The sequence below is a fragment of the Anolis sagrei genome, chromosome X (genome assembly GCF_037176765.1).
Source record: "Anolis sagrei isolate rAnoSag1 chromosome X, rAnoSag1.mat, whole genome shotgun sequence".
Lineage (NCBI taxonomy): Eukaryota > Metazoa > Chordata > Lepidosauria > Squamata > Dactyloidae > Anolis > Anolis sagrei.
In genome coordinates this window covers 22,615,842-22,639,313 of record NC_090034.1, presented here as the reverse complement: position 1 = coordinate 22,639,313, position 23,472 = coordinate 22,615,842, and the positions used below count along the sequence as shown (strand labels likewise).

Sequence of the window (23,472 nt, the reverse complement as noted above, 5' to 3'; positions counted from 1 at the left end):
GAGGGTGACCACATCAGCTCTAGACCCTTGCCCATCTTGGCTAATTAAATTGGCCAGGGGGGTGGTTGGTTGATTGGTTTGTGTTGATCATTAATGCATCGTTGGAGCAAGGGATTTTTCCATCCAATCTGAAACAGGCTGTGGTTCGGCCACTCCTTAAGAAGGTTTCCCTTGACTCCACGGTGCTGAGCAATTACAGACTGATCTCCAACCTCCCTTTTTTGGGCAAGGTGCTGGAGCGGGTGGTCGCCTCCCAGCTCCAGGGATTCTTGGATGACATCAATTACCTAGATCAGTCACAGTGGCTTCAGGCCTGGTCACGGCACTGAGACAGCCTTGGTCGCCTTGGTGGATGACCTCCGTAGAGAGCTGGACAGGGGGAGTGTGACTCTGTTGGTTCTCGTGGACATCTCAGCGGCTTTCGATACCATCGACCATGGTATCCTTCTGGGTCGACTCTCTGGAATGGGTCTCGGGGGCACAGTTTTGTCGTGGCTCCGGTCCTTCCTGGAGGGACGAACCCAGATGGTGAAGCTGGGAGATGCCTGCTCGGACCCCTGGCCCTTGACCTGTGGGGTCCCGCAAGGCTCCATTTTGTCTCCCATGCTTTTTAACATCTACATGAAACCGCTGGGAGAGGTCATCCGGAGTTTTGGAGTTAGGTGCCATCTCTATGCAGATGACACACAACTCTACTACTCTTTTCCACCTAATTCCAAGGAGGCCTCTCGGGTGCTGGACGAGTGCTTGGCCGCTGTGTCGATCTGGATGAGGAGGAACAAGCTGAAGATCAATCCTGACAAGACAGAGGTCCTCCTGGTCGATCGCAAACCGGATCGGGGTATAGGGTGGCAACCTGTGTTGGACGGGGTTACACTCCCCTTGAAAGCACAGGTCCGCAGTTTGGGAGTCCTCTTGGATTCATCGCTCACGCTTGAGGCTCAGGCGTCAGCGGTGTCCGGGAGGGCTTTTGCACAATTGAGACTCGTGCGCCAACTGCGACCGTACCTCGCAAAGGCTGATCTGGCCGGGGTGGTCCATGCCTTGGTCACCTCCAGATTGGATTACTGCAACGCGCTCTACGTGGGGCTGCCCTTGAAAACGGCTCGGAGATTCCAACTGGTCCAACGGGCAGCAGCCAGGATGCTAACTGGGGCTCCTTACAGAGAGAGGTCAACCCTCCTGTTCAAGGAGCTCTACTGGCTGCCATTTATTTTCCGAACCCAATTCAAGGTGCAGGTGCTTACCTACAAAGCCCTAAACGGTTTGGGACCTGCCTACCTGAGTGACCGCATCTCCATCTATGAACCCACACGTTCACTTCGGTCATCTGGTGAGGCCCTGCTCGTGATTCCGCCTGCGTCACAAGCGCGGCTGGTGGGGACACGAGACAGGGCCTTTTCTGTGGTGGCCCCCCGACTCTGGAACACCCTCCCAAAAGATCTTAGACAGGCCCCCTACACTGGCAGTCTTTAGAAAGAACTTGAAGACCAGTCTGTTCCGATGTGCCTTTCCAGAATAGGAATTCTCCAGTAACAAGTCCTCGAAGCACTTTTAGTAGAATTAAGATTATTGCACACCGCACACTGCACTTGCCCTATAATCCTCGTATACCACCTGCCACATCAGCACTTTTAATCCTGTACCCATTACTCTGGCCCGGCCCACTTTTTATTGTGTCTTGATATACTGTCTATTGCATGTCATTAATATTGCTTTAACTGTTTTTAATTTTGCTTTTGGTGTTATTTTGTTTGTGTTGTGTTTTGTGGCCTTGGCCTTTGTAAGCCGCATCGAGTCCTTCGGGAGATGCTAGCAGGGTACAAATAAAGATAATAATAATAATAATAATAATAATAATAATAATAATAATATGGTTCTCTTTCCCTCCCAGAGCCCTGGGGAAAGGGGTGGAACTAAAGAACCTAATGATGATTGATGGGTTATTGGCCCTATAATTGTAAAGCAAGGAAAGCCACCTTATTGCAAACTTTAGAATACATGCAAACACTCAAAGAAAGAAAAAGAAGTTGGAGCTCCTGGTACAGCCGTACCAGCACACTAGTCATCCCCTGCCACACATTGCTGTGGCCCAGTCTGTGTATTTGTGTTTTGTGTGTGTATATATATGTGTGTGTGTATATTTGTGTATATGTGTATATATGTGGTTTTGTGCATGCAATGTAATGTATTTTTTGGCTTTTTACATCTCTTCCACTGTGTTTTTCAGTGTTTTTATGAGTGATGGTCACTCATTGGCCTGATAGGTGTATTGTGTCCAAATTTGGTGTCAATTTGTCCAGTGGTTTTTGAGTTATGTTAATCCCACAAATGAACATTACGTTTTTATTTATATAGATAGGAATTTCCTAGGTCCTCGATACAATCCTCTAGGAATTGTATAGGTGGCCCAGGCTAACTCTGTGATAACTTCTAGCAGGAATCATTCATTTCAATGGTGTTCACAGTTTCTTGTTTCCACGGTAAATTTGTCAGTGTATCCCCCATGAATCTGGGGATTGTACCATATTGCATCCCATACCCCTTCTCCCACTTCCATTTTCCATCTCCCCCATCCCATTTCACAGCCATTGAATTCACTAAAAACTCCGGAAGCTGTTGATCCATTTCATCACATTGATTAAATATCACTGAGTCAAACACTTTAGAAGTGATAACCCACTGTGCTCATCACATTAGGTTGGGTTCAAGTGTAGGGTGGAGCATTCTTTATGTATCTAAAGTGTTGGGGACAGCTTTCTTTTCATACATTTCAGGAGCTGCTTGGAAAGTGAATTTTTGTTAATCATCTGGATGTAGATGGGCAAAATGGCCAATTCTGTAATGTGACGGCATTCGTTGTTCTCAAGTTTAGAATGAAACGTTTCCCCAATTTGTGGGAGGGGAAATTGTGGGAGAAGCTGACATACTCTTGTTAGGGAAAGTTCCACCATTAACTTTTTTTTAAAAAAAAAAATAGCCTTTCCAGATTCTTCCCTTCCTTTCCCTTCTTTCTGTGATTTGTCTGTGCCTTGCACAGGAAAGCAGACAGACAGACAGAAAGAGAGAGAGAGAGAGAGAGAGAGAGAAGACTGCCCTTCTTCCTCCTTCCCAGGTGGGCAGCTAAGAGAGAGAGAGAGAGAGAAGGATGGCAGTCGAGAGAGAGGCTAGACTGAAAGCTTAGGTAACTAAAGACATGTAAGAGCTGACATTTTAAAAAGAGGACTTTTTAAACAAAGAACACAGGGGAGGGATGGTGGGCGGTGCCTAGAGATTACAGTGTGATGGCAAATCAACTAAAGAATCCTGAGTACAACTGAGTCACACTGATAAATTTAACAGTGTGATGAAGATAGGGAAATCATCTGTTTCATTTCAAAATGGAGTATGACTGGGCTCTATGATAAACCTACTCTACCAAACACTTTCCTGCTTCAGTGTGATGAAGTCCTTAAGCAGGTGTGTCTCCCCACTTCTGCTTAATTGTTGCTTGTCCTGTAAAATGTGGAACATTATCATCCCTTTTATGGGTACAGTCATTTCTGGATACACAAGTAACAGCTCACACAGGATAAATCTGGAGAACCGAGTCAATATTTATTCAGGCACCTCTGAGATTTATTACAAGATAATATTTTTGGAAAAACAATAGTTTGAGCTGTTTTAGTTTTATTTTATGTTTAGTCTTACCTTTACGTTGTCTCAGTCCAGTTCTCAACACTTTGGTCCTCATTGTGAGTTATCACCTAGCCACACTATCCTTCTCTATCAACGTATGCATATTCCTTCCGAACTATTTTATAATAAAGGATAGAATGAAGAATATGCTCAAAATGTAACAACATTAAGCATTTTAAAATGTTCTAGAAAGAGCAGCAGTGATAGGTTTAAGTAGCTTCCAGCAGTCCTGTTATTCATTCTCTTTCTCTATGGCTCTCAATCTCTGCCTTCAAATCAACTATGAATTTTATAGGGTTTTCTTATATTCAGAAGTGGTTTGCCACTGCCTTCCTTTGAACTATAGCCTGCAGTCCTTGCTATTCCTGTGCAGTCCCCCATCTAAGTATTATCTAGGCATGACCCTGCTTTGTTTCCAAGGTGGCGTGGGATCTTGGGATCTCTATCAAAAGTGAAGCAAGTTTAGTTCAGAGTTATCTTGGTGCCTTTACAAGCTTATTATCTTTATCAGAGATCAGTAAGCCATATCCACAGTTTATTTATCTGTGCCAGAAGAAAAAATGTGTTTTCTAGTTCCTCCAGAGGATTGTGAGGTATGTTTCAGTGCTTCACCAAATTAGAAACCATAGGATTCCATAGGATGAAGAGTAGGAGAAATTGTACTTTTGCATATATAGGTTGAATTTAGACTAGAACTGCAGATATAGAGGGTCTGTGCCCGGCGAGCCTTTATGGTAAAGTCAGAAGTTCCAAATCGGAGAACACACTCCTGAGGTAAAGACAGCTACAGAGGTTTATTAGCAATCTGGCCAGAAAGGATGCAAGTACGGCTGATGCCAAAAATGTACAAGCATAACCATGAATACAGAGACATGAAGTTTTATACACTTGACAGCCATTCAAGCTTCCCACTCTACCCACTCCCTTCCCTGATTGACTAAAAGAGAGGCTGGTTTAGATCTGTGCCCTGATTACCTGGTGCTTCGGTGATGTTGCCACCTCTACATAGAGGAGATGAAGGAGGGCTGGCCTGGAGAGAGCCAATCAACTGTTGAAGGGTGGCTCCTCTGGGAGAAGGTAAGCTCCAGAAAGACCATGTCCATATCGGGGATTGTAAATGAATCCTTGATTGGTTTAATTGTTTTAGCTCTTGGTGAGTAAGTAAACTTTATTATGGTAGATGACCAGATCAAAGCAGGGGGACCCAGTTCCACACATCCATGTCAAACCCAAGGGGTTATATGCTTCAAGCTTCAACAAACCTTAAAATCTAGGCTAAAAACCACATACAAGTAGCTATTAAAACACAATTCAACCCACAAGATCATCTGAAGGCAGTCTAAAGGGAGGTAGTGAGGATGACACTGGGGGAGGGGGGAATATCCAACACTATAAATATCAGTCGATATCTGATTTCTTATCTATATTCCAGAGGTGAAGCTTAGGTCTTTTGACTCTCAATTATCATCTGCCGGATTTTAATTGCAGCCTTGCAGAACTTAGCGACATTGTACGTCACAGACAGGTTTGTGTCTGAGAGCAGCAGGGCTATGTAGAATTGTCTAGAGCATCCTGGGTATTTAATTGTCCATGGGGAGATGAGACGAGATTGAATGTCTCTATAAAACAGGCACTGCAGAAGCACATGCTCTGTTGTTTCTATGAGATCTGAGTCACAGGGACATAGCCTTTCACAGTATGAGGTCTTCTGGTAATGACCTTCCAGCAGGGCAGAAGGAAGTATCCTAAGAAAGACAAGGACGTGGGACCTTGAAACAAAGGGTGATGATCTTCTGCAATTAAGCTTTTGATGATGAATAAAGGATTTTAAGGAGTTCAGATATTTGGATCCCTGTTTCTACAGCCAGCCATCTCTCAGCTTGATGGAAACAATTAGCTGGGCAAACATCAGCTGGTGATATTAGATCTAGTGTGGAAACCACCTGCTAGTCCCTATATGTACACAAATGGACCTTGACTGACTCCTTTGTCTAGGGTTTTTGCCCAACCCCAGATGTCCAGGAAATTCCTCCATGAGGCCAGCAAGGAGGTGATGATTTGGGCAGAAATCCTATTTTTTAAAAAATATAGATTTGATATACATGAGGGTAAAGCAGGAAGCAAGGGATACAAGATAGACAAAAAGTTATCAGAAAAGGATATATTTTATCAATGAGTTGGGAAAGGATAGAGTCTTTGTATGAGATGAGCTGCTGCAAATCTGGTCTGTACATGTGCTGACATGGATCAGTGCATCTCTGTGGACCTTTGATAAAAAAGAATATAGAAATGAAAATGAACTTTGGGATAGGGGAGAGTTGTTGGGGCTGCTGGTCCGTCTGCCAGTCTCACTCCTTGCTGGAGTCATGGAAGTTTAGTGGAGAAGAGAAAAAAATCATTAGTTTTATTCTGGTGCCCTTAGCAAACTATAAATCATTGGGGTGGGGGTGTTGTGTTCAACAATATATGAACCAGACAGATGAGGGTATGATACACTTACACTTAAACCTAAATTCATTTTCTGTGCTTGGTAGAGGCAGCCAACAAATAAGAATGACTCCTTGCACTGAACAAATCTCAGCCAAGTCGAAGCATCTATCAAAAGCATCTTGAAGACGCAGGAAAAGCAATTCCTAAGAGATGGAAAGTGATTTAATCTCCATTCCGAAGGGCCATAGATGGAACCACAAACTATTACCTTGATTTTGCTGTTATAATTTCCCCGGGATCTCAAGAAGACACTCATTCATCACCCCAAAGGCAGTAAACCTGTTAAGAAGACACTTCATAGCTCTGCCAAAGGGGATGTAAGTCATATCCTCAGTGGAGAAACGAATCAATGTCTTTGGAGGATAGTAGGAAAATTAAAAACAGGGAGTTGGAAAAATTGGGGTGCATTTTTAAAAGTCCTTGAAGCCCCAAAGGCTATAAAAATGCCCTGCAGTCCATCCCTGAACCATATGCAACCATGGCATTGTTTCATTTGAGATAGCTGTGTGTTATTCTGAAATGCAGTGTGAGCAATCCCCCCCCCCCCTTTTAAGTCTTTTTAAAAAAGAGTGGCTTGGTTCAGAATGGACAATTAGGACCCATTAGCTTTACAAAAGTCCTTTCCTTTGCTGGGCATGGAAACTTCTTGAAGGGACCTATCATGCTGAGAGCTTTCCTTTCAGGATTTATTCCTGCCCCAATGGTCTCCACTGGAGGAAGGGAAAAGGTCAAAGGGATGACCCTTCTGTGGAAGGATGGCCAGTAGAAAGGAAGCAGGGTTTTTCAAATGTCACTGCACCTGACCTTTAGCAACTTGCCAGCAGCTCTTCTCTGACAGCTTCCTGCTTCAGTGAAGTTCCAGCTTCTCTGATGCAACCTACGGAAGGGACTGCGCTCACAAAACCTGTCTTTTACTGATCTAAAGCAGAAGCAAGCTCGAACTTCATGCTATGAATGCCCAGCAGCATTGTCTATTTTTGCAATCAATTCCAGAAAATCATATTGTGGTTAGGAGTGTTGTGGGAACAACACTGCAAGTTTGTAAAAGTTTCTTTTACAGACTATTGGTATGATAACACTATATAACAAAATTTGACAAAAAAACTGTTTCTAGTTTGAAAGTGTTATTCCCTGTTCTACTCCAAAAACTTTGTTTTTGTGGCTGCCACAAACTAGGTTGAATTGGTTGAGACTCAATGAGATATTTATCGAAAAACTAGAGCCAAATGTGCTGCAGGATGCCTCTCCCACAGAAACAAAGCTTTTGCAGTTTAATAAACCTTTCCCATCTTTTTATGAATGAACCAATTAGGAAATTACATGTATAACTCAGGAACAGAAATGGTGTTGCATCAATAGGTCAGCCTAGCAAACTAACTATTACTCTTCAGCATTTCTCAACCTAGGGGTCACAACCCCTTGAGGGGTCGAATGGGCATTGTAGAGGGGTAACCAAAGACCATTGGCAGAGAAGGCTGAAGATCTCTCTGCCTATCCTCTTCCTTTTTGGAAGAAAATGCTTCCACCAAAAGCCTTCCTCTGCTATGGCTGGCGTCTCAGCCGGCCTCTCAGCCAATGGGAGGGATGCTTCTGAGACTGATCAGGGAAGGGGGAGCAGGGGTGCTCAGCACATAGCACTGTGGTGCACATGTGCAGGTGAGGGAAAGCACAGGAGGCTGAAGGGAGGCTTGCAAGTCTCTTCAAGACAATATTTATTTATTTATTTATATTACACCCTTCTCCCTGAGGGGATTCAGAGAGGAATATAGCATATAAACAGAAACAGGCAAAGATTCAGTGCCTCGTTACAATGAAATACAATGAGACACAAATACACAGACAAAGGCTCTGGAGACGGAGATCATCCCCTGCTCTGGGGAAGGTGCTCTTCTCCATTTCCAAGCTAAGGAGCCTGTATTGTCCATAGACACCTCCTGGTCATGCGGCCAGCATGACTGCTTGGAGTGTCTTTTTGCCTTTTTCTGCCGAAGCAGTACCTATTTGCATGTTTTCAAACGGCTAGGCTGGCAGGAGCTAGGGCTAACAGTGGGAGCTCATCCCGTCCCGCAGATTCGAACTGCCAACCTTCAGGTCAGCAGTTCAGCAACACAAGGGTTTAACTCATTACGCCACCACTGAGAAGCAGCTTAGAGAACTGGGTATGAGGCTGAGAAATGTTGACTTGACCTTATATCAACTCCAACATGGAAGCATACACATTATAATCCATTTCTTGATACTTTCTGGCAGGCCAGGGCTCAAAGCAGCCTTATGAGGTACCCAACCAGACCTGTCATTCTTAAGTCTCAGCTGTGGTCCATTTGCTCAGGAGACAAAGCATCCCCTTACTTTTATGAAAAGGTTATCCATAAACCTTGTATTTATTGACCGCAAACTGCTATGAAACCCCAAAGGTGATGTTCTCTCTTTTCATTTGCCTCTCTTTGTTGACATGGTTCTTGTATTGCATTTTATAAGCTTTGTGAAAACAAGTTTCTAGCTTTGCCCAGGCAAAGATTTAAAGGTGTTTTAAAATACTGATGTCTCATTAGACCTTAGGATTAAGGCACTTCCATTATGTATGGCTGACAGCAATCAGAAGCAGCCACCCAGGGATTTGCTTTTTCATGGCATCTCTTCTTCTTTGCCTTATTTTACAGAGTTCAGATGAGTCCTCAGCAGAACTTGTAAGAGTTCATTTTTGTATGCCGTGACAACACGGAGACCTAGGGTTTCACGATTTTCAACCATTTTACTGTGCCAACAATGAAGGTTATAAAAGAAAAGGTGTTGCAACATGTAGAGATGTTATGGGTAAGATATTTCAAATGTGTAGGTTCTTGTCACAAAGGTGAAGAAACGTACTACCAAGGAGTAAACATTGCCTTTTACTGTCCCCAAAGGTGCTCTTCTCTTTTGCTTTAGTCACTGCTCCATATTTCTTGGTTATGGCCATGTCTCAAATGGAGATGTTGATGGCATGGGGAATGTGTGGCTGTTTTTGGCCAACTAGATGCTCAGAAGCTTTTGGGTGTTTAAGGTGTCTGGGTGATGGATGACAAAAACTTTTCCATTTGCTGACTGCTATTTGTCTTATCTGCTCATCCAAGAAAGAAACTCAGACAGAATATCGCTAGCAATCAATGTTGCCCTAATTATGCCCATTTGAAAGCTCATTAGGAAAGAGGTCTCTGCAGTTGTTTTTTCCATCTAAAGGATGTGTTCGCACCTCTCTTTCTCAGGTGTCATGTCCAAGTTCACATTCACATTCGTGGTGAAGAATATCACATCTATACTATTTACTAGGCCTGGGTAACAACGCAAAAATTTGTTTCTAAAATCGATTTGTATTTGGGGGTTTTTTTTGTTTCGATATTTAAAATAATTACAAAATTTTCCCTTAAAAAAGTTCGGTATTTACGAAATTTTGTTAATATTTACAAAACATTTTGTAAAGATGGCGTCCTTTTTTTTCAATATTTTTTCAATTTTTTTTTCAATTTTTTTTAATTTAATTATTAATTTAGTAGAATAGGGAGGAGAAATTATTATTAAGGAGGGAAGGCAGGCACTCACTCTGGCGGGCCCTCAAGCGCTGCTGCCGAGTCGGGCCCGGCTCCTCCGAAGCAATGCGAAATTGGGAGAAGGGCTCCCCAAAGGCCATCTAGCCCAGCCCTCCGCTAAGGAATTGGGAGAACAAAGCACAGCCCTCCGCTAAGGAATTGGGAGAACGAAGCACACCCACCGCTAAGGAATTGGGAGAACGAAGCACACCCACCGCAAAGGTGAGGAAGGAGGGACGGGCCGCCTTCCCGCTGAGGGTCGCTCGCCCTCTCGCTCGCTTGCTCAGCCGGCGCCTTCCCCGCCCTCTCCTCCTCCTCCTCCTCCTCCTCCTCCTCTTTCAGGCTCTGCCTCTGACTGGCTAAGGAGAGGAGAGAGAGGAGAGCTCCCAGCAAGCATCTAGCCAAGCCATCTTACGTATTTCCGAAATGGACGGAAATACAACATTTTTTGGCGCGTGCCGTTTCGATATTTAAAAACACTTCCGGGTTTAAAAATAAGTTTTGTAATCGTTTTGTAATTGCTAAAATTAACGAATATTTAACGAATTACAAAATTAACGAACGAAACCGCCCAGGCCTACTATTTACTAGTTTTAAAAAACCTTCCCACAAGGTCCAAATATGTTTCAGTATCTCCAGTTGGGGCACATCACCATGGGGGAAAGAGCACAAAGATAAAAGACTGGTGGGAAGAAAGGCAAGTGAAAAGATAGTTGCATTTTCTCCTATGTCTGTTGGTGTTAGAAGTGGCCTTGCAGGGGTTGCCAGACCTCTGGTTTGCAAGGGAGATGAAAAAACTTCAGGACCTTAAAAATTGAATATTGTGGGACCTTCAATTTATTTGGGAACATTGGGTGTAGCTTCTTTGGCTCGCACACGGATTCACGAGTGGCCTGCAGCTAGTACCAATATCCGCTTATCAGAACTCAGTATCTGTGCTGCAGGTTTCTCTATCCACAGGTGGGATCTCACTGTCCACAGTTGCTTTAAAGTGCACTATTTCACTATGGCCAAGGGAGAGTGGGCTCATCTAGGCAGCAGCCAGAAAAGGGGAGACTCAGAATGGTGTCAGCAACCAGTTGAGCTCCTCTGGAGAAGGCATGCTATATCCACGTCTTTTGAACTACAGCTAGATTCTTCTGAGGCACCCCTTGGCCTCTTCAGCCAAAAACTAGCCCTGGAGCATCACCTCTGATGAGAAATATTGCAGAAGGAGGTACCTTCAAAGACATCCATATATGTCACCAAGAGGCTTCCATGCATCCCCAAAACAAACCATGATTGAATTCTAGGATAGGTATAGAGATTGTGACTACCCATAGTCATTTAATGAACTGGACGTATGCAAAATGGCAGAAATCTATTTTGGTTTTGTTTCGAAATTCGGACCCCCCCCCACACACACACACACACATTTCGGGAATATTCGGAAGGGGCGTTTCAATTAGTAATTCAAATTCCGAATTGTTGTTATTGTTTTAATAAGATTTGGTTGATTAGCAGCAATGGGAAAACATATTCGTAGGGTTTCTTTGTCATTTTTTACGGGTATCAGAATGAAACTTGCCACACTTGTAGGCCACATTTACGACTGTAAGGATGCCAAGTTTCAGAGTGTTTCAGCCATCTACTAACTTTTGGGAAATTTTTAAAGTTTTTACAAATAAAATGTCCTTCTTTAAAAAAAGGTATCCCCTTGAATTTCTCAACATGGACAGAACATAAATTGGGCATCATTCCTGCCAAGTTTCAGAACATTTTGGTCATCCACTGATTTGTTACATTAAAAAAGAGGTCCAAAGCAACAAATTTTACCAATTTCCCAGAGGAGGTTCATGTTTCAATTTGTAAATTTGAGGTCCTTTCTGCTTTGTATTTTGGGGATTTGTATCTCTGATTCACCCAAATTTTCCAAAATTTGAAACAATGTCCAGAATTTTGCACACCCCTACTGGACAGCTCCAAATAAATATTCATGTATAAGACTATACATTTTAGTCAAAAACCAGTTCCAATATACTGGATTGATTTAATGAGAGGCCAGTGTAAGGCCCGTATTTTATCTCTTTACCAAAAAAAGGAACCATTCCCTTCTCCGAGTTAAGTGACGAAAGGCAAGAGTTTCATTCATCTCAGAAAAACCTGAAAGAAACACTGATTCCTCTCTCTTCTCCGGTATCACTTATGGCCTCTTTGAATGCCTGGGTGGGGAAATGGCAATGGCTGCGAGAGCCAGTGGTCCCCCTGAGCAGGCATTGGTGCATTTCCCTTTCTGCAGAACAACCCTCGACTTATCCACAGTGCGTATCAAATTCCTAATGTTGCTTCTCAAACTTGCTCTGGGTTTATACATAGGTTAAGTAAGTTGTTTTCTTCATTTTAGGCTCCTTCCCTGCAGCTCTTTAGCCAAGGAAACAGGTAGCAACCCATGTCCTTTTTACAATTTGTGTTTGCTTTTCCGAAGCTTGGCTTCACCTCAAACAGCCCCTGTCCATCTATGCCGCAAGCTCTCATAACTTTCTTCCAAGTGTCTCAGTAAACTCAGCAGGCTTCTTAATCCGGGACTGATTGGCAACATAACTCTCAATTTCTGAGAGCCCGCACCTGGGGTGTTTTCCCTAATAAAGCCCCAGGTTGAGCCAAAAGCAGCAAGCACTTGTTAAAAGAGCATAACACCTTGAGGCAAAAGCATCAGAAAGCCAGAAGACAGACTAGCTGGTACATTCCGTGGCCAAAGGCCAAGGCATTTGTGACCTCCTCACTGTGGGGAAGAAAACACAGCCTGATTGACCTTCCAAATGTTTGCGACCCCCTCCAAAATGCTTTAAAGTTCTCCTTCTTTATAGGACAAGTTTATGGGGAATCTTTGCCACAAATGAGCTTCTGTGTCAAAGTAAGATTTGTCTGAGTGCTGGGCTGGGTTGCACAGAATCATAGAATCAAAGAGTTGGAAGAGACCTCATGGGCCATCCAGTCCAACCCCCTGCCAAGAAGCAGAAATATTGCATTCAAATCACCCCTGACAGGTGGCCATCCAGCCTCTGTTTAAAAGCTTCCAAAGAAGGAGCCTCCACCACACTCCGGGGCAGAGAGTTCCACTGCTGAAAGGCTCTCACAGTCAGGAAGTTCTTCCTCATGTTCAGATGGAATCTCCTCTCTTGTAGTTTGAAGCCATTAATCTGTGTCCTAGTCTCCAGAGAAGCAGAAAACAAACTTGCTCCCTCCTCCCTGTGGCTTCCTCTCACATATTTATACATGGCTATCATATCTCCTCTCAGCCTTCTCTTCTTCAAGCTAAACATGCCCAGTTCCTTAAGCTGCTCCTCATAGGGCTTGTTCTCCAGACCCTTAATCATTTTAGTCGCCCTCCTCTGGACACATTCCAGCTTGTCAATATCTCTCTTGAATTGTGGTGCATGTAGGTAGGATTGCTTGGTCCTTTTTCGGACAGATTTTACTTGGATTCTAGGAATGCCACACAGTATCGCTTTGGAGTACCATCTGGCCCAGACTGCATGCTTTAACAGGTTTTATTTTGGCATGGCTTCCATGAAGAGAAACCCACTTTTGCTGGACAAAAAAGATACATGTAGCGGTTGGGGAGGGAGAAAAAGAGCAAGAAAAAGTAGGGAGTGAGGAGGTTTTCAAGGATGTGCCGAGGCAAGCAGTCTGGAAAGAGCTCTGGCTGGATAGCCAAGAGTGGGAGATAACAACTGGTCAGACCCTCCTTCTTGATTCATATACAGAATGAAGCAAGCGAGGCAAAGAGTGCAGTGGAGGTTAGTGTTGAAAGGATCCTCCACTATTATACAACCCCTAAGATCTGCTTCTCCAGCGTGCTCCGGCCCAAAGCGTTGCGGGTCAGCTGCCCATAGGTCTTTCCAAACTGGAACTTGTAGCCTAAGAGCAGAGAGGGAGGAAAGAATGAGTGCCTTTTCATAACCCACTCCAAGATCAAAGGGATTTCCTAGGGTTACTGGAAAAAACTAATTGGAGACCTAAAGGGGAAGCCAAAGCAACCTGTTGGGCAACTTTGGACAAGTTGCACACTGCTTCAGAGGAAAGCCATGTCGACAATAGAGAACTAGTGTGGAATGTGAGATCTGAGTGTTGGCCCACGACTTAAGAGTAGGCCAACACTCAGTGGGCCTTGGGCAAATCCCACTGCTAATATTCTCTCAGGCTCAGGGGAAAGCCTTGGGGCCAAACTGCTCTGAATAAAACTAGCCAAGAAAACCCTGAGATCCTACTGCCTTGGGAAGTCCTAAGTTGGAAACAACTTAAGTCCTAAATTGCAAAATGGTTTCTACGATTGCAGAGGGTGGGGCTGGAGGGCAGGGTTGAGGGCATGGGATTTTCCCAGTTGCTTCCAGGGATTAAAATGTGTCTCTGAAAGTGCCGTTTCATTATTGGCTCGCAGTAAGGCGCGTTTCTTCCTAGGTAACACACATCACATTTACAGAGAAGCTTTTTGGGAGGGCTTTGCAGTAACAGATGATAATTGTAATAATTTTTTTATTTATTGTAGCTTTAACATATTCGGTATTTAAACATTCTTATACTTATCACTTTCCATTAACAATTGTACAGAACATGTATGTCTTGATACCTATAATATTTCATTCTCCTGTTTCATTACATCCAATCACCCAGTGCTAACCCTTCACCCCCGACCAGCCAGTTACAATACTTATTTCCAAAAATCAGTTGTTTCTATTACAGGTTTGGTCCCCTTACCTTCTATATATACATATTCTATCAATTTCCCCCAAATCTTCCCAAAATCATCTTTTTTTAATAATCCTCTTTTAACCTTAATGTTTCCTGTCAGTTTATCGTTTATTGCGATGTCCCAAATCTCCCTATACCACTCTTCCAATTGGCACTCCCCTCCTTCTTTCCATTTTTTAGCTATTAATAATCTTGCTGCTGTTACCAGATTGGCAATTAATTCTTTTAGTTCTTTTGGTATTTTAACATTGTCAATAAATGACAGCAGTGCTATCTCCGGTGTTCCTGTTATCTCTATTTGGGTGATTCTTCTTATTTCTTGAAATACATTTTCCCAAAATTTTTGAACATATTTGCAAGACCACCACATGTGTATATATGTGCCAGTTTCTTGACAGCCCCTCCAGCACTGCTTAGAATGTTTCTTGTCAATTTGATTTAATCTGATTGGTGTGAGGTACCATCTCCACACCACTTTGTAATAGTTCTCTTTTATTCTTATTGACATATTTTTTAATATACGCATTTTCCACATTCCTTTCCAGTTTTGTGGGTGTATTACTTTATTACAATTTAACTCCCACATTCTTTTAAGGTGGTCCTCCTCCTGGACCCCTTCCAACAGCATTTTGTAGATATCACTTGTTATACCTTTTGTTCTTTCTTTTCCTTCCTTACTCCCCCTTTGGCTAATCATTTCTTCAAATTTGGTAAATTCTCTCTCTCCTTTATATTTCTTTCTTATTTCCCTTAACCATCTTTCAAGTTGTAGTACTTTAAACCATCCAATGTTCCCTCCTAACTGGACCTTTATCTCATTTATATTTTTCATCTTTGATTCCCAATCTTTTAATTTCGTTATTCCTTTTTCCTTGAATTCACTTTCCAACTCCTTTTTGAGATTTATAGGGAAATTACTTGTAATCAGCACCGGTGTTAATGGGGATATCGAGGGTATTAATTTTTCTTCATATTTAGACCATATTCCCAATATGTTTTTTAGAAAAGGGTTCTCTATTTTGTTATACCATTTCTTGTCTAGATTCCTAGTTTTCCCTATAAAGAAAATATATTCTAGTTTCATGTCTATGTCTTCACTCTCTTCTTCTAACCATTCTAAATCCTTTTGACCAATAATCCCTTCAACAACATATCTTAACTGGTTTGCTATATAGTATAGTTTTAAGTTTGGTATTCCCAGACCTCCCTTCTTTTGTAGTTTATACCATTTTGCTTTGTTAATTCTAACTCTTTTGTTCTCGTTGCAGAAGGTGTTTATCATATTCTGCCACTTTGAAATTTCTCCAGCTGAGATTTTAATAGGTAGCATCCTAAACAAAAAGTTTATTTTAGGTAAAATTTTCATCTTTATTAGAGCTATTCTACCAAACCATGACAATTTGAGCTTGGCAAATTTAGCCAGAGTATCCTTACATTTTTCCTTAATTTAATTAGATTCTCCTCTTCTAGTTTATCAATTTCTTTAGAAATATTAATTCCTAGATACTTTATTGAGTTCTTTATTTTTAATCTGCCCAATCTCCCTTCTCTTAATTTTTCTTCCTCTTCTTTAGTGTGGTTAAATAATAAGATTTCTGATTTATCCCAATTAACTTTAAGGCCTGTAATTTCTCCAAACTCTGTTAAATATGCTTCTATTCTTTTTATCTGTTCTAATGGCTTTCTGAAGGTTAGTAGTGTATCATCTGCAAATAAACATATCTTGTATCTTCCCTCCTTCCCTATCTCCTTTATATGTTTATCCTCTCGTATCATATTTGCTAGCAATTCTATGACTATTGCGAATAAGGTAGGAGAGAGGGGGCATCCTTGTCTTGTTCCTCGAGACAATCTTATTTTCCCAGTAAGGCCATCATTTACTTGTATAGTTGCATAGTTGGTTGAATATAGTTTCTCAATCAGTCCTCTAAATCTCTCTCCTAAACCAAATTTTTCTAATATTTTTTTTAATGCCGGCCATGAGACACAATCAAATGCTTTAAATATGTCTAGGGCCAATATCCCTGCTTTAATATTCTTTTTCTTAATTGTATGAATCATATTTAGCACTCTTCCCACTGGGTTTGACATTTGTCTACCAGGAATGAATCCACATTGATCTTTATTAATATAATTATATATAAAGCTATTTAATCTTTTTGCCATTATTGCCGTCAATATTTTAGCATCTTGATTTATAAGGGCAATAGGTCTATATGAACCAGGATCTTTAGGATCTTTATTTGTTTTTAGAATTAATATGATCCTTGATTCCTGCCATGATGAAGGGATCTGTTCTCCTTCCATTATCCTATTATATAGTTCTTTTAATTTTGGAACTAAAATTGATTTAAATTTTTTATAATATTCCGGTCCTAGCCCATCCATTCCAGGAGTCTTCCCTCCTTTCAATTTATCTATAGCGTCTCCTATCTCTTTTTCTGATACTGATTGTTCCATACTCATTTTATCCATCTCCTGTAATTTTATTTTCCAGTATTTATCTATAACCCCCTCTATTTTGTTGTTGGGGTTATCCACTGCTGTGTATAATTTTTGATAAAATTCTTAGAAAACAGCTAGCTTTTCTTTCATTGATATGATTTCCCTACCCCACTTATCTTTTATAGTTCCAATTGTGTTCTTATTCTTCTTATCTTGTGCTGCTTTAGCTAGCATCCTAGAGTTCCGATTGCTATATTCAAAATATTCCCTTTTCGTGTATATCAAATCTCTCTGTACTTTTTCCAAGTCATGTTTATCCAATTCTTTCCTTTTGGCCATTGCTTTAAGATAACTTTGTTTATCTTTTTCCCTTATGTATCTCTTTTCTAGTTCTTGGATTTCTAATTCTAAATTCCTTCTCTCTGCTTCTTGCTCCCTTGTTAGGTTGCATGCTTCTTTTATGCACAGGCCCCTTGATACTGCTTTCATCGCATCCCACACAGTTGCATAAGGGCATTGGTTATTATCATTAATTTCCCAAATATCTCCTAATTCTTTGGTTATTTTTCCCACTATCTTGCTATTCTCTAATACTGCATTTCCTATCTTCCAGTTCTTATATGTTTGGTAATCCTTCTTTATTTGGAGATCCAAGCTTATTAATGCATGGTCTGAGCATCTTATTACCCCTATTCCAGTATCTAGTACTTTGGGCAGTACCTGTTGTGAAACAAAAAAGTAATCAATTCTAGAAAAAATTTGATGAGCTGTCGAATGGAATGTAAATCTTTTCTCATTCCCCTTTAACGTTCTCCAAATATCAACCATATTTTTATTCCTTATTATTCTATTTAGAGTTGTTCTATTTTGCATTTTCCCTTTCCCTTTCTTTGTGTGGTGGGATTTATCCATTTCCTCATCCATTATTCCATTGAAATCCCCTCCTATGATCAAATACCCTTTTTGTATTCCCTCTATTTCTTTAAATATTGTTTCATAGAATTCCGCTTGGTTAGTGTTTGGAGCATATACATTAGCAAAGGTGAAATCCTCATTCCCCATCGTCCCTTGTATAATAATATATCTTCCTTGCTCATCTATCTTTGTTTCTTTTATATTGAAACCACAATGATTTTGGATTATAATTGCCACACCTCTCGATTTAGATGTTCCATATGATTTTATATACGTTACAGATCCCCGCATCTTAAGCTCGTTCACCTTCGGTTTGGATTGATGAGTCTCTTGTAAGAATACAAGATGAGCTTTAGCTTTATAAATCAAATCTGCAATGGTTTTCCTTTTAAAAATTGAGCCCAAACCTTTACAGTTCAAAGATACGATCCTCAGGTGTTCCCCCATTCCTTTACCATTCTACTTTTACTCTTACTTGGCTGGTCCCTAATTCGTACTCCCCCCTGTTTTACCCCCCTCTCCCTCCTTCCCCTCCCTTCCCTCCCTTCCCTTGTGTAGTGTTCTTCTCCCCCTATTCCATTCACCCCACTATGTTCAAAGACTACTTGTCTCGAACCTGGTTTACTCCAAACCATTTTGTGGGGTGGGGGGAGGGGACCCATCCTCCATCTGAGTGCACCCATTCCGATATCTCCCAGGATATTCTTATAATTCCTTAACTAGTAGGATTGCATATTTTATACTAATAATTAGTCAGTCCTTCTCACAGTCTCTTTCCTTCCTGTCTTGATCCATATTAGTCTTCTTTTCCAGTCGCCAGATCCAGTTTCCCTTTCTCTTTCTCCCCTCTCTTCTTTTCTAACAGATGATTATTGGATGGTGATGGAATTTGCATTCACATTAGGGAACAATGTCTGAAGTTTTGGTCTGAGTGCAAGACCCCCTGCTCCCAAGGTTGATTTGGGAAAGATCCCTCTTACTGCCAGTCCACTCCAGAGTCCAAATCTCATATGTAGTGAACATGGCCTTCCCTGTCTTAAATGTTTCAAACAGCAGAGGATTTGGTTCAGAGAACACCAGCCCCATGTCTAGGATATCTCACAGCTTTGAAGACCCTCTAATGAACACATGCAATATTCTGGTGTGGGGTTACACAGATGTCTGCCCACCCAAAAGCCAAGGCATGGATAGGACACACACCAGGAAGGCAGAGCACTGGCTCACCTGGCACGTAGCCCTTGTAATGGGGCAAGAGGCTCCCGTCCTTAGGGAAGACTATGGCCAGCGGAGGCAGGGCTTGGCCCCTGCTCTTCCCCTCCTGGCTGCTGCTCCCTGAAGACCCCAAAGGCCTGGGCTTGTGAAGCATCCGGTCAAACTCTAGCAGCGCCCGGTGGGTGATCACAGGGTAGCTGGCTCCTATCAGGAATTGGGCCCTGGGGACAAAACCTGTGAAGCCTGAGAAATAAGGGTGAAGTTTAGCATTGCGGCAGGAGCAGCTGCTCTGATTTCCAGCCTTACCACTGATATTCTGTTCATCTCTATCTCCCCTTTCCTGAGCACTCTTAGTGACTTTGAAAAGTTAAAATCCTTGCCAAATTACAAACGAAAACATTTATGAGAGCCAGAGCCTGTCCCAAATTGGCCAGGACTATTCCCATTAGCCCTCATTTTCAGCTACTTGCTAATTGTCCCATTTCTCTTTCTTCCTTTCCCTTTTCTATCATTAATTCCACTTGCTGCAGACTGAGCTCAAAGTACAGCAGTAGTTTTAGAAGAGGAGAAGTTGGAGTGGACTTCCCAGGAGGTTGAGGCAAAAGCAATCTGTACTAGCCTCTCCAAGCTTCTTCCTTATTTATCAATAATCTTTGCAATTTTGGTTGCACCTTGGCCACACATGTTCTGTTTTTCATTTGGGAAATGTCCTTGGGAAACCCCACTCACCTGACATGAAGTATTTCTGAGGGTTGCTGTCCTCCAGTGAGTAGGGTGATCCCTGAGGCTGGAAAGCACAGCGAGAGACATAAGGAGCAGCAGCTTTCCCCAGGGCATTCAGTGGAGTTTTAGCCCGAGTAAAGAGGGGCTGGTGGGCACAAGAGGGGCAAAGTCAGGCCACAGCGTACCTTTCATAGACTTGTTTCTCCCCAGTCTGGTAAAGGAATGGCTGAAATGAGGCAGAACCAGGGCTATCCTGGAAAGTTTCCATACCGGGGACAAAAAACAGTCCCCTTACCCCCAAGAACATCCCTATTAAGAGCACAGAAGGGGAACTGGTTGTGTGACACCCAGAGGAGGAGGTCTACTATGGAACCTCATATCTTTGCTAGCTTGTCTGTGTACCAGAGAGAGAAAGAACTAGATTCCCAAATATATGTGCTCCCATTTCCTCAGATTTAGACAAGGTGAAACCCTACCACATCCCTCATGGAAGGACAGCATTAGGGGCCCCACTGTCTTGTGGAGAGGGTTTTCACGGGACCACAAAAGGGCCCTGAGAGATGCCCATGGCACCAGACCATCTGCAGCAGCCTCAGTGCCTGCCACATCAGACCACTCACTTGAGACTCCAGCTTGCCGTTCTCCTGCGGGGACCCTCCTCCTCCTCTTCTGCCTTCTCTTTCAGGCTCCATTCGCTGCCACGCTGCTTTGATGCCCACTTGCTTCGCCACCTGCCGGGCAAACTCATTCCTGGCCTCCTTGCAGACCTGACTGTAGGTCTTGGCAAAGTGGTTTTGGGCTCGAGGGATGAATCCTGCCCAGAAAGAAGGAGAAATCAGAGGGTGATGATAAATGTTTTCCTTTTTGGGTTTTGAAGCCTCCACCAGGCATCTGTCCCTTGCAGAAATATGGGGAGGGATAAGGAAAGGATGAGGGAAACAATGCAAACAATCCCTCCATCTGCACCTGAAGAAATATTTCAGATCTGCCATCATCTTCACACTGGCCTCCAGGGGAAGGAAGGAAAGAGAGCTCCCCTTGAATGTTGTGAACACTGGTTAAGGTCTTCTGGTGGTGAGTTCTGGCTCCAAGGGAGCTCTCTTCCTCAATGGCCTTGTTCTTCTTTTACTTATTCTTCTACAAAGCTGCACCTGAAGCAGTATTTCATATGGATAGACTTGCAGCTCCTCCAGGCTTTGGTTTTCTTGTCCGTGTGTTTCCACTTCCTCCATGGCCAGTTGGCTCTGGGGTCCAAAGAAGCTCTCTTCTGCTGTGGCTTCATTCGTCTTTCACTTATTCTTCCATTTGTCCTGGTTTTCATGTATGAAGTGTTAGAGGATATGCCTTAGTCGTCTTGCCCCGCACCCCAAACCTGTCCTCCCACTATATCTTGACATATGGTGCTTGAACTTCAAGCCCTGACCTCCAGCGCTCCTGTGCCCAAGCATCCTGCCCCTCTAATTCTCCTGCTTTGCTACTGCTGACCTGGCAGTCACTACCTGAACCCCACTGCATCCACTCAGCCACGTGACCCACCTGTATATCCTGGGACAAAGCAGTACTCAAAGGCTTGGCATTTTGCCCTTCTGCCACCTCCAGACCTTTCCTCATCTTCCTCCTCCTCCTCCTCCTTATTGCTGTGGGAGAAGCCATTGGGCTGCAGCAGGAGCTGTCCAGGGTGCATCCCCTCGGAATTAGAAAGCAGCTGCCCAGTGAGTCTCCCGTATGTCTGGCCCAGTGCAAACTTGTAACGGGGGCAATAGCCACAGTAGCTGTAAGAAAGAGGCAATGCAGAGTGTCTTGCAAGGCCTGATAAAGCTGACCTCCACCCCCACCCCACCCCACCTCAGCAGGAGAATATTTTTTTGTATGGGCACTGAGGTTGTTTTGGTGAGCTGAAGGGGCAAGGAGGACCCTGACTTTCCTGTCTCTTCTGGCCAAGATCTGGTGCATATATCTTTCGGATTTCATTCCATCTTTGTTCAAACATCCTGTAGGGGACCCAAGGGTCATCTAGTCCACCCTCTCAAAGGATCCGCTACGAAATTACCTTTAAGAGGTACACATCTAATCTCCAAGTAAAACTATCTAATGAAAGGAATCCAATCCAATCCATCTTATATAGTACAGCACTATTTTCCCAGTTCCATCATGGAGACAATGGAAGCCTGACATGGCTCGGGATCTCATCCCTTAAGGGAACGCCTCTTCTTTTTTTCTAGACCAGGCACGGGCAAACTTCATCCCTCCAGATGTTTTGTACTTCAACTCCCACAACTCCTAACAGCTTATTGGCTGTTAGGAATTCTGGGAGTCGGAGTCCAAAACACCAAGAGGGACAAAGCTTGTCCATGCCTGTACCAAACTGATGGCTGCTGGGGGTGTTTGTATTGGGAATAGCATTGGGAATTCTAGTTTTGCAAGGTCTTGAGACTTCTCTGCCATAGACTGCGGGTGCCTCATCAAACAACAAACCCCAAGATTCTAGTGTCAAACTATAGTCAAAACTGTATTAAATGTACAGTTCAGGCAACACATAAGGGAGGGCAGGTAGCTTTTGAGTAAGGCCAGCCCCCTTCACTGTGAAATGGACTCACCCTGGGTTGTTGTAGGTTTTTCGGGCTATATGGCCATGTTCTAGAAGCATTCTCTCCTGACGTTTCGCCTGCATCTGTGGCAGGCATCCTCAGAGGTTGTGAGGTACTTGCACCCTACTTGCATGGAAGCAGCCACACACCCACACCCACACATTTTGCAAGTTACTGTATACTTTCCAGTCTCTTTGTTAAGTTGACAGCTCCAAGATGCCCATTTTCTGTGGGTGGCCCCTCTTTTGCCCCTTCCCTAATGTGTGCATGGGCCGGGAATGGAGGAACAAGGAAGAATAAGGCAAGTTTTGTCCTTCAAGTGTCTGCTCCTGCTCCCTCTCTGGTTGCTATGGCCTCCTGTCCACACAAGAGCAGATGATGTTACAAGACTCTGTTTATTTGTGTTTGTTGTGTGTGGGGGTGTATCCTGCCAATCCTCCTGTATCGGAGTTCCACACAAAAACATACACCAGGAATCCTGCCACAAAGACACCCACCCCTCTTCCAAAAAGCCTGCCTCAGAGTTTTGCCAACTTGGAACAGCATCAGAGACTGGGACCTGGGTACCCCACCAGACCTGCATGTCTATGCAGGTTTGGGAGGAAAAGGGGGGGGGGTTGCTCCCAACATAGACAAGTTTCATGGAAAGAGATGCTGGCTGTACCTCCAACTCCATGGATCCCTTTCACCTGGGAAGGGCTCCTGCTGTCCCACTGCTGCACTTACCCAGGGATGTAGTGTGGGTCTGGGGTCATCAGGATTGGGCTGAGCTTGGGGGCAAAAGTAGTGGCCATGATCCACAGAGGCCTCCTCCTTGCCTAAGGACTGAGGAGTCAGAACCAAGACCAGAAGGTATTTTGCCCGCAGCAGGCAGGGCCGGCTGACAGTGTGCCCTCAGCATTCAGATGGCAGAGGAGGAGACTGTGCCCAAGGAAACACAAACTCAGGGGAGCAGAAGGAGGGGCATCTCTGTTACTAGAACTCTACAGCAGGGTTTCTCAAACTTTTTCAGCCACAGAGCCCTTTTTGAAGCAATAGTTTTTCATGGAGCCCCAAGAAATATTTATATAGTACATATTATATGATATAAAATGTATATATGTGTGTATATAATTGGTAATGACTGC

The 23,472-nt window shown here is 43.2% G+C and overlaps 1 protein-coding gene across 1 annotated transcript; it reads right to left on the bottom strand.

Annotated features, from left to right (window-relative positions):
• Positions 1-12,743: 12,743 nt before the first annotated feature.
• On the bottom strand, positions 12,744-23,233 carry CIMIP2B (ciliary microtubule inner protein 2B). The gene is made up of 6 exons (XM_060784398.2): positions 23,072-23,233; positions 21,294-21,529; positions 20,378-20,571; positions 19,764-19,902; positions 19,047-19,277; positions 12,744-13,631 (listed from the first exon to the last, which is right to left on the bottom strand). Exons 1-6 carry the CDS (start codon positions 23,137-23,139, stop codon positions 13,537-13,539), a joined length of 963 nt encoding a protein of 320 aa, XP_060640381.2. The 5' UTR covers positions 23,140-23,233; the 3' UTR covers positions 12,744-13,536.
• Positions 23,234-23,472: the final 239 nt, after the last annotated feature.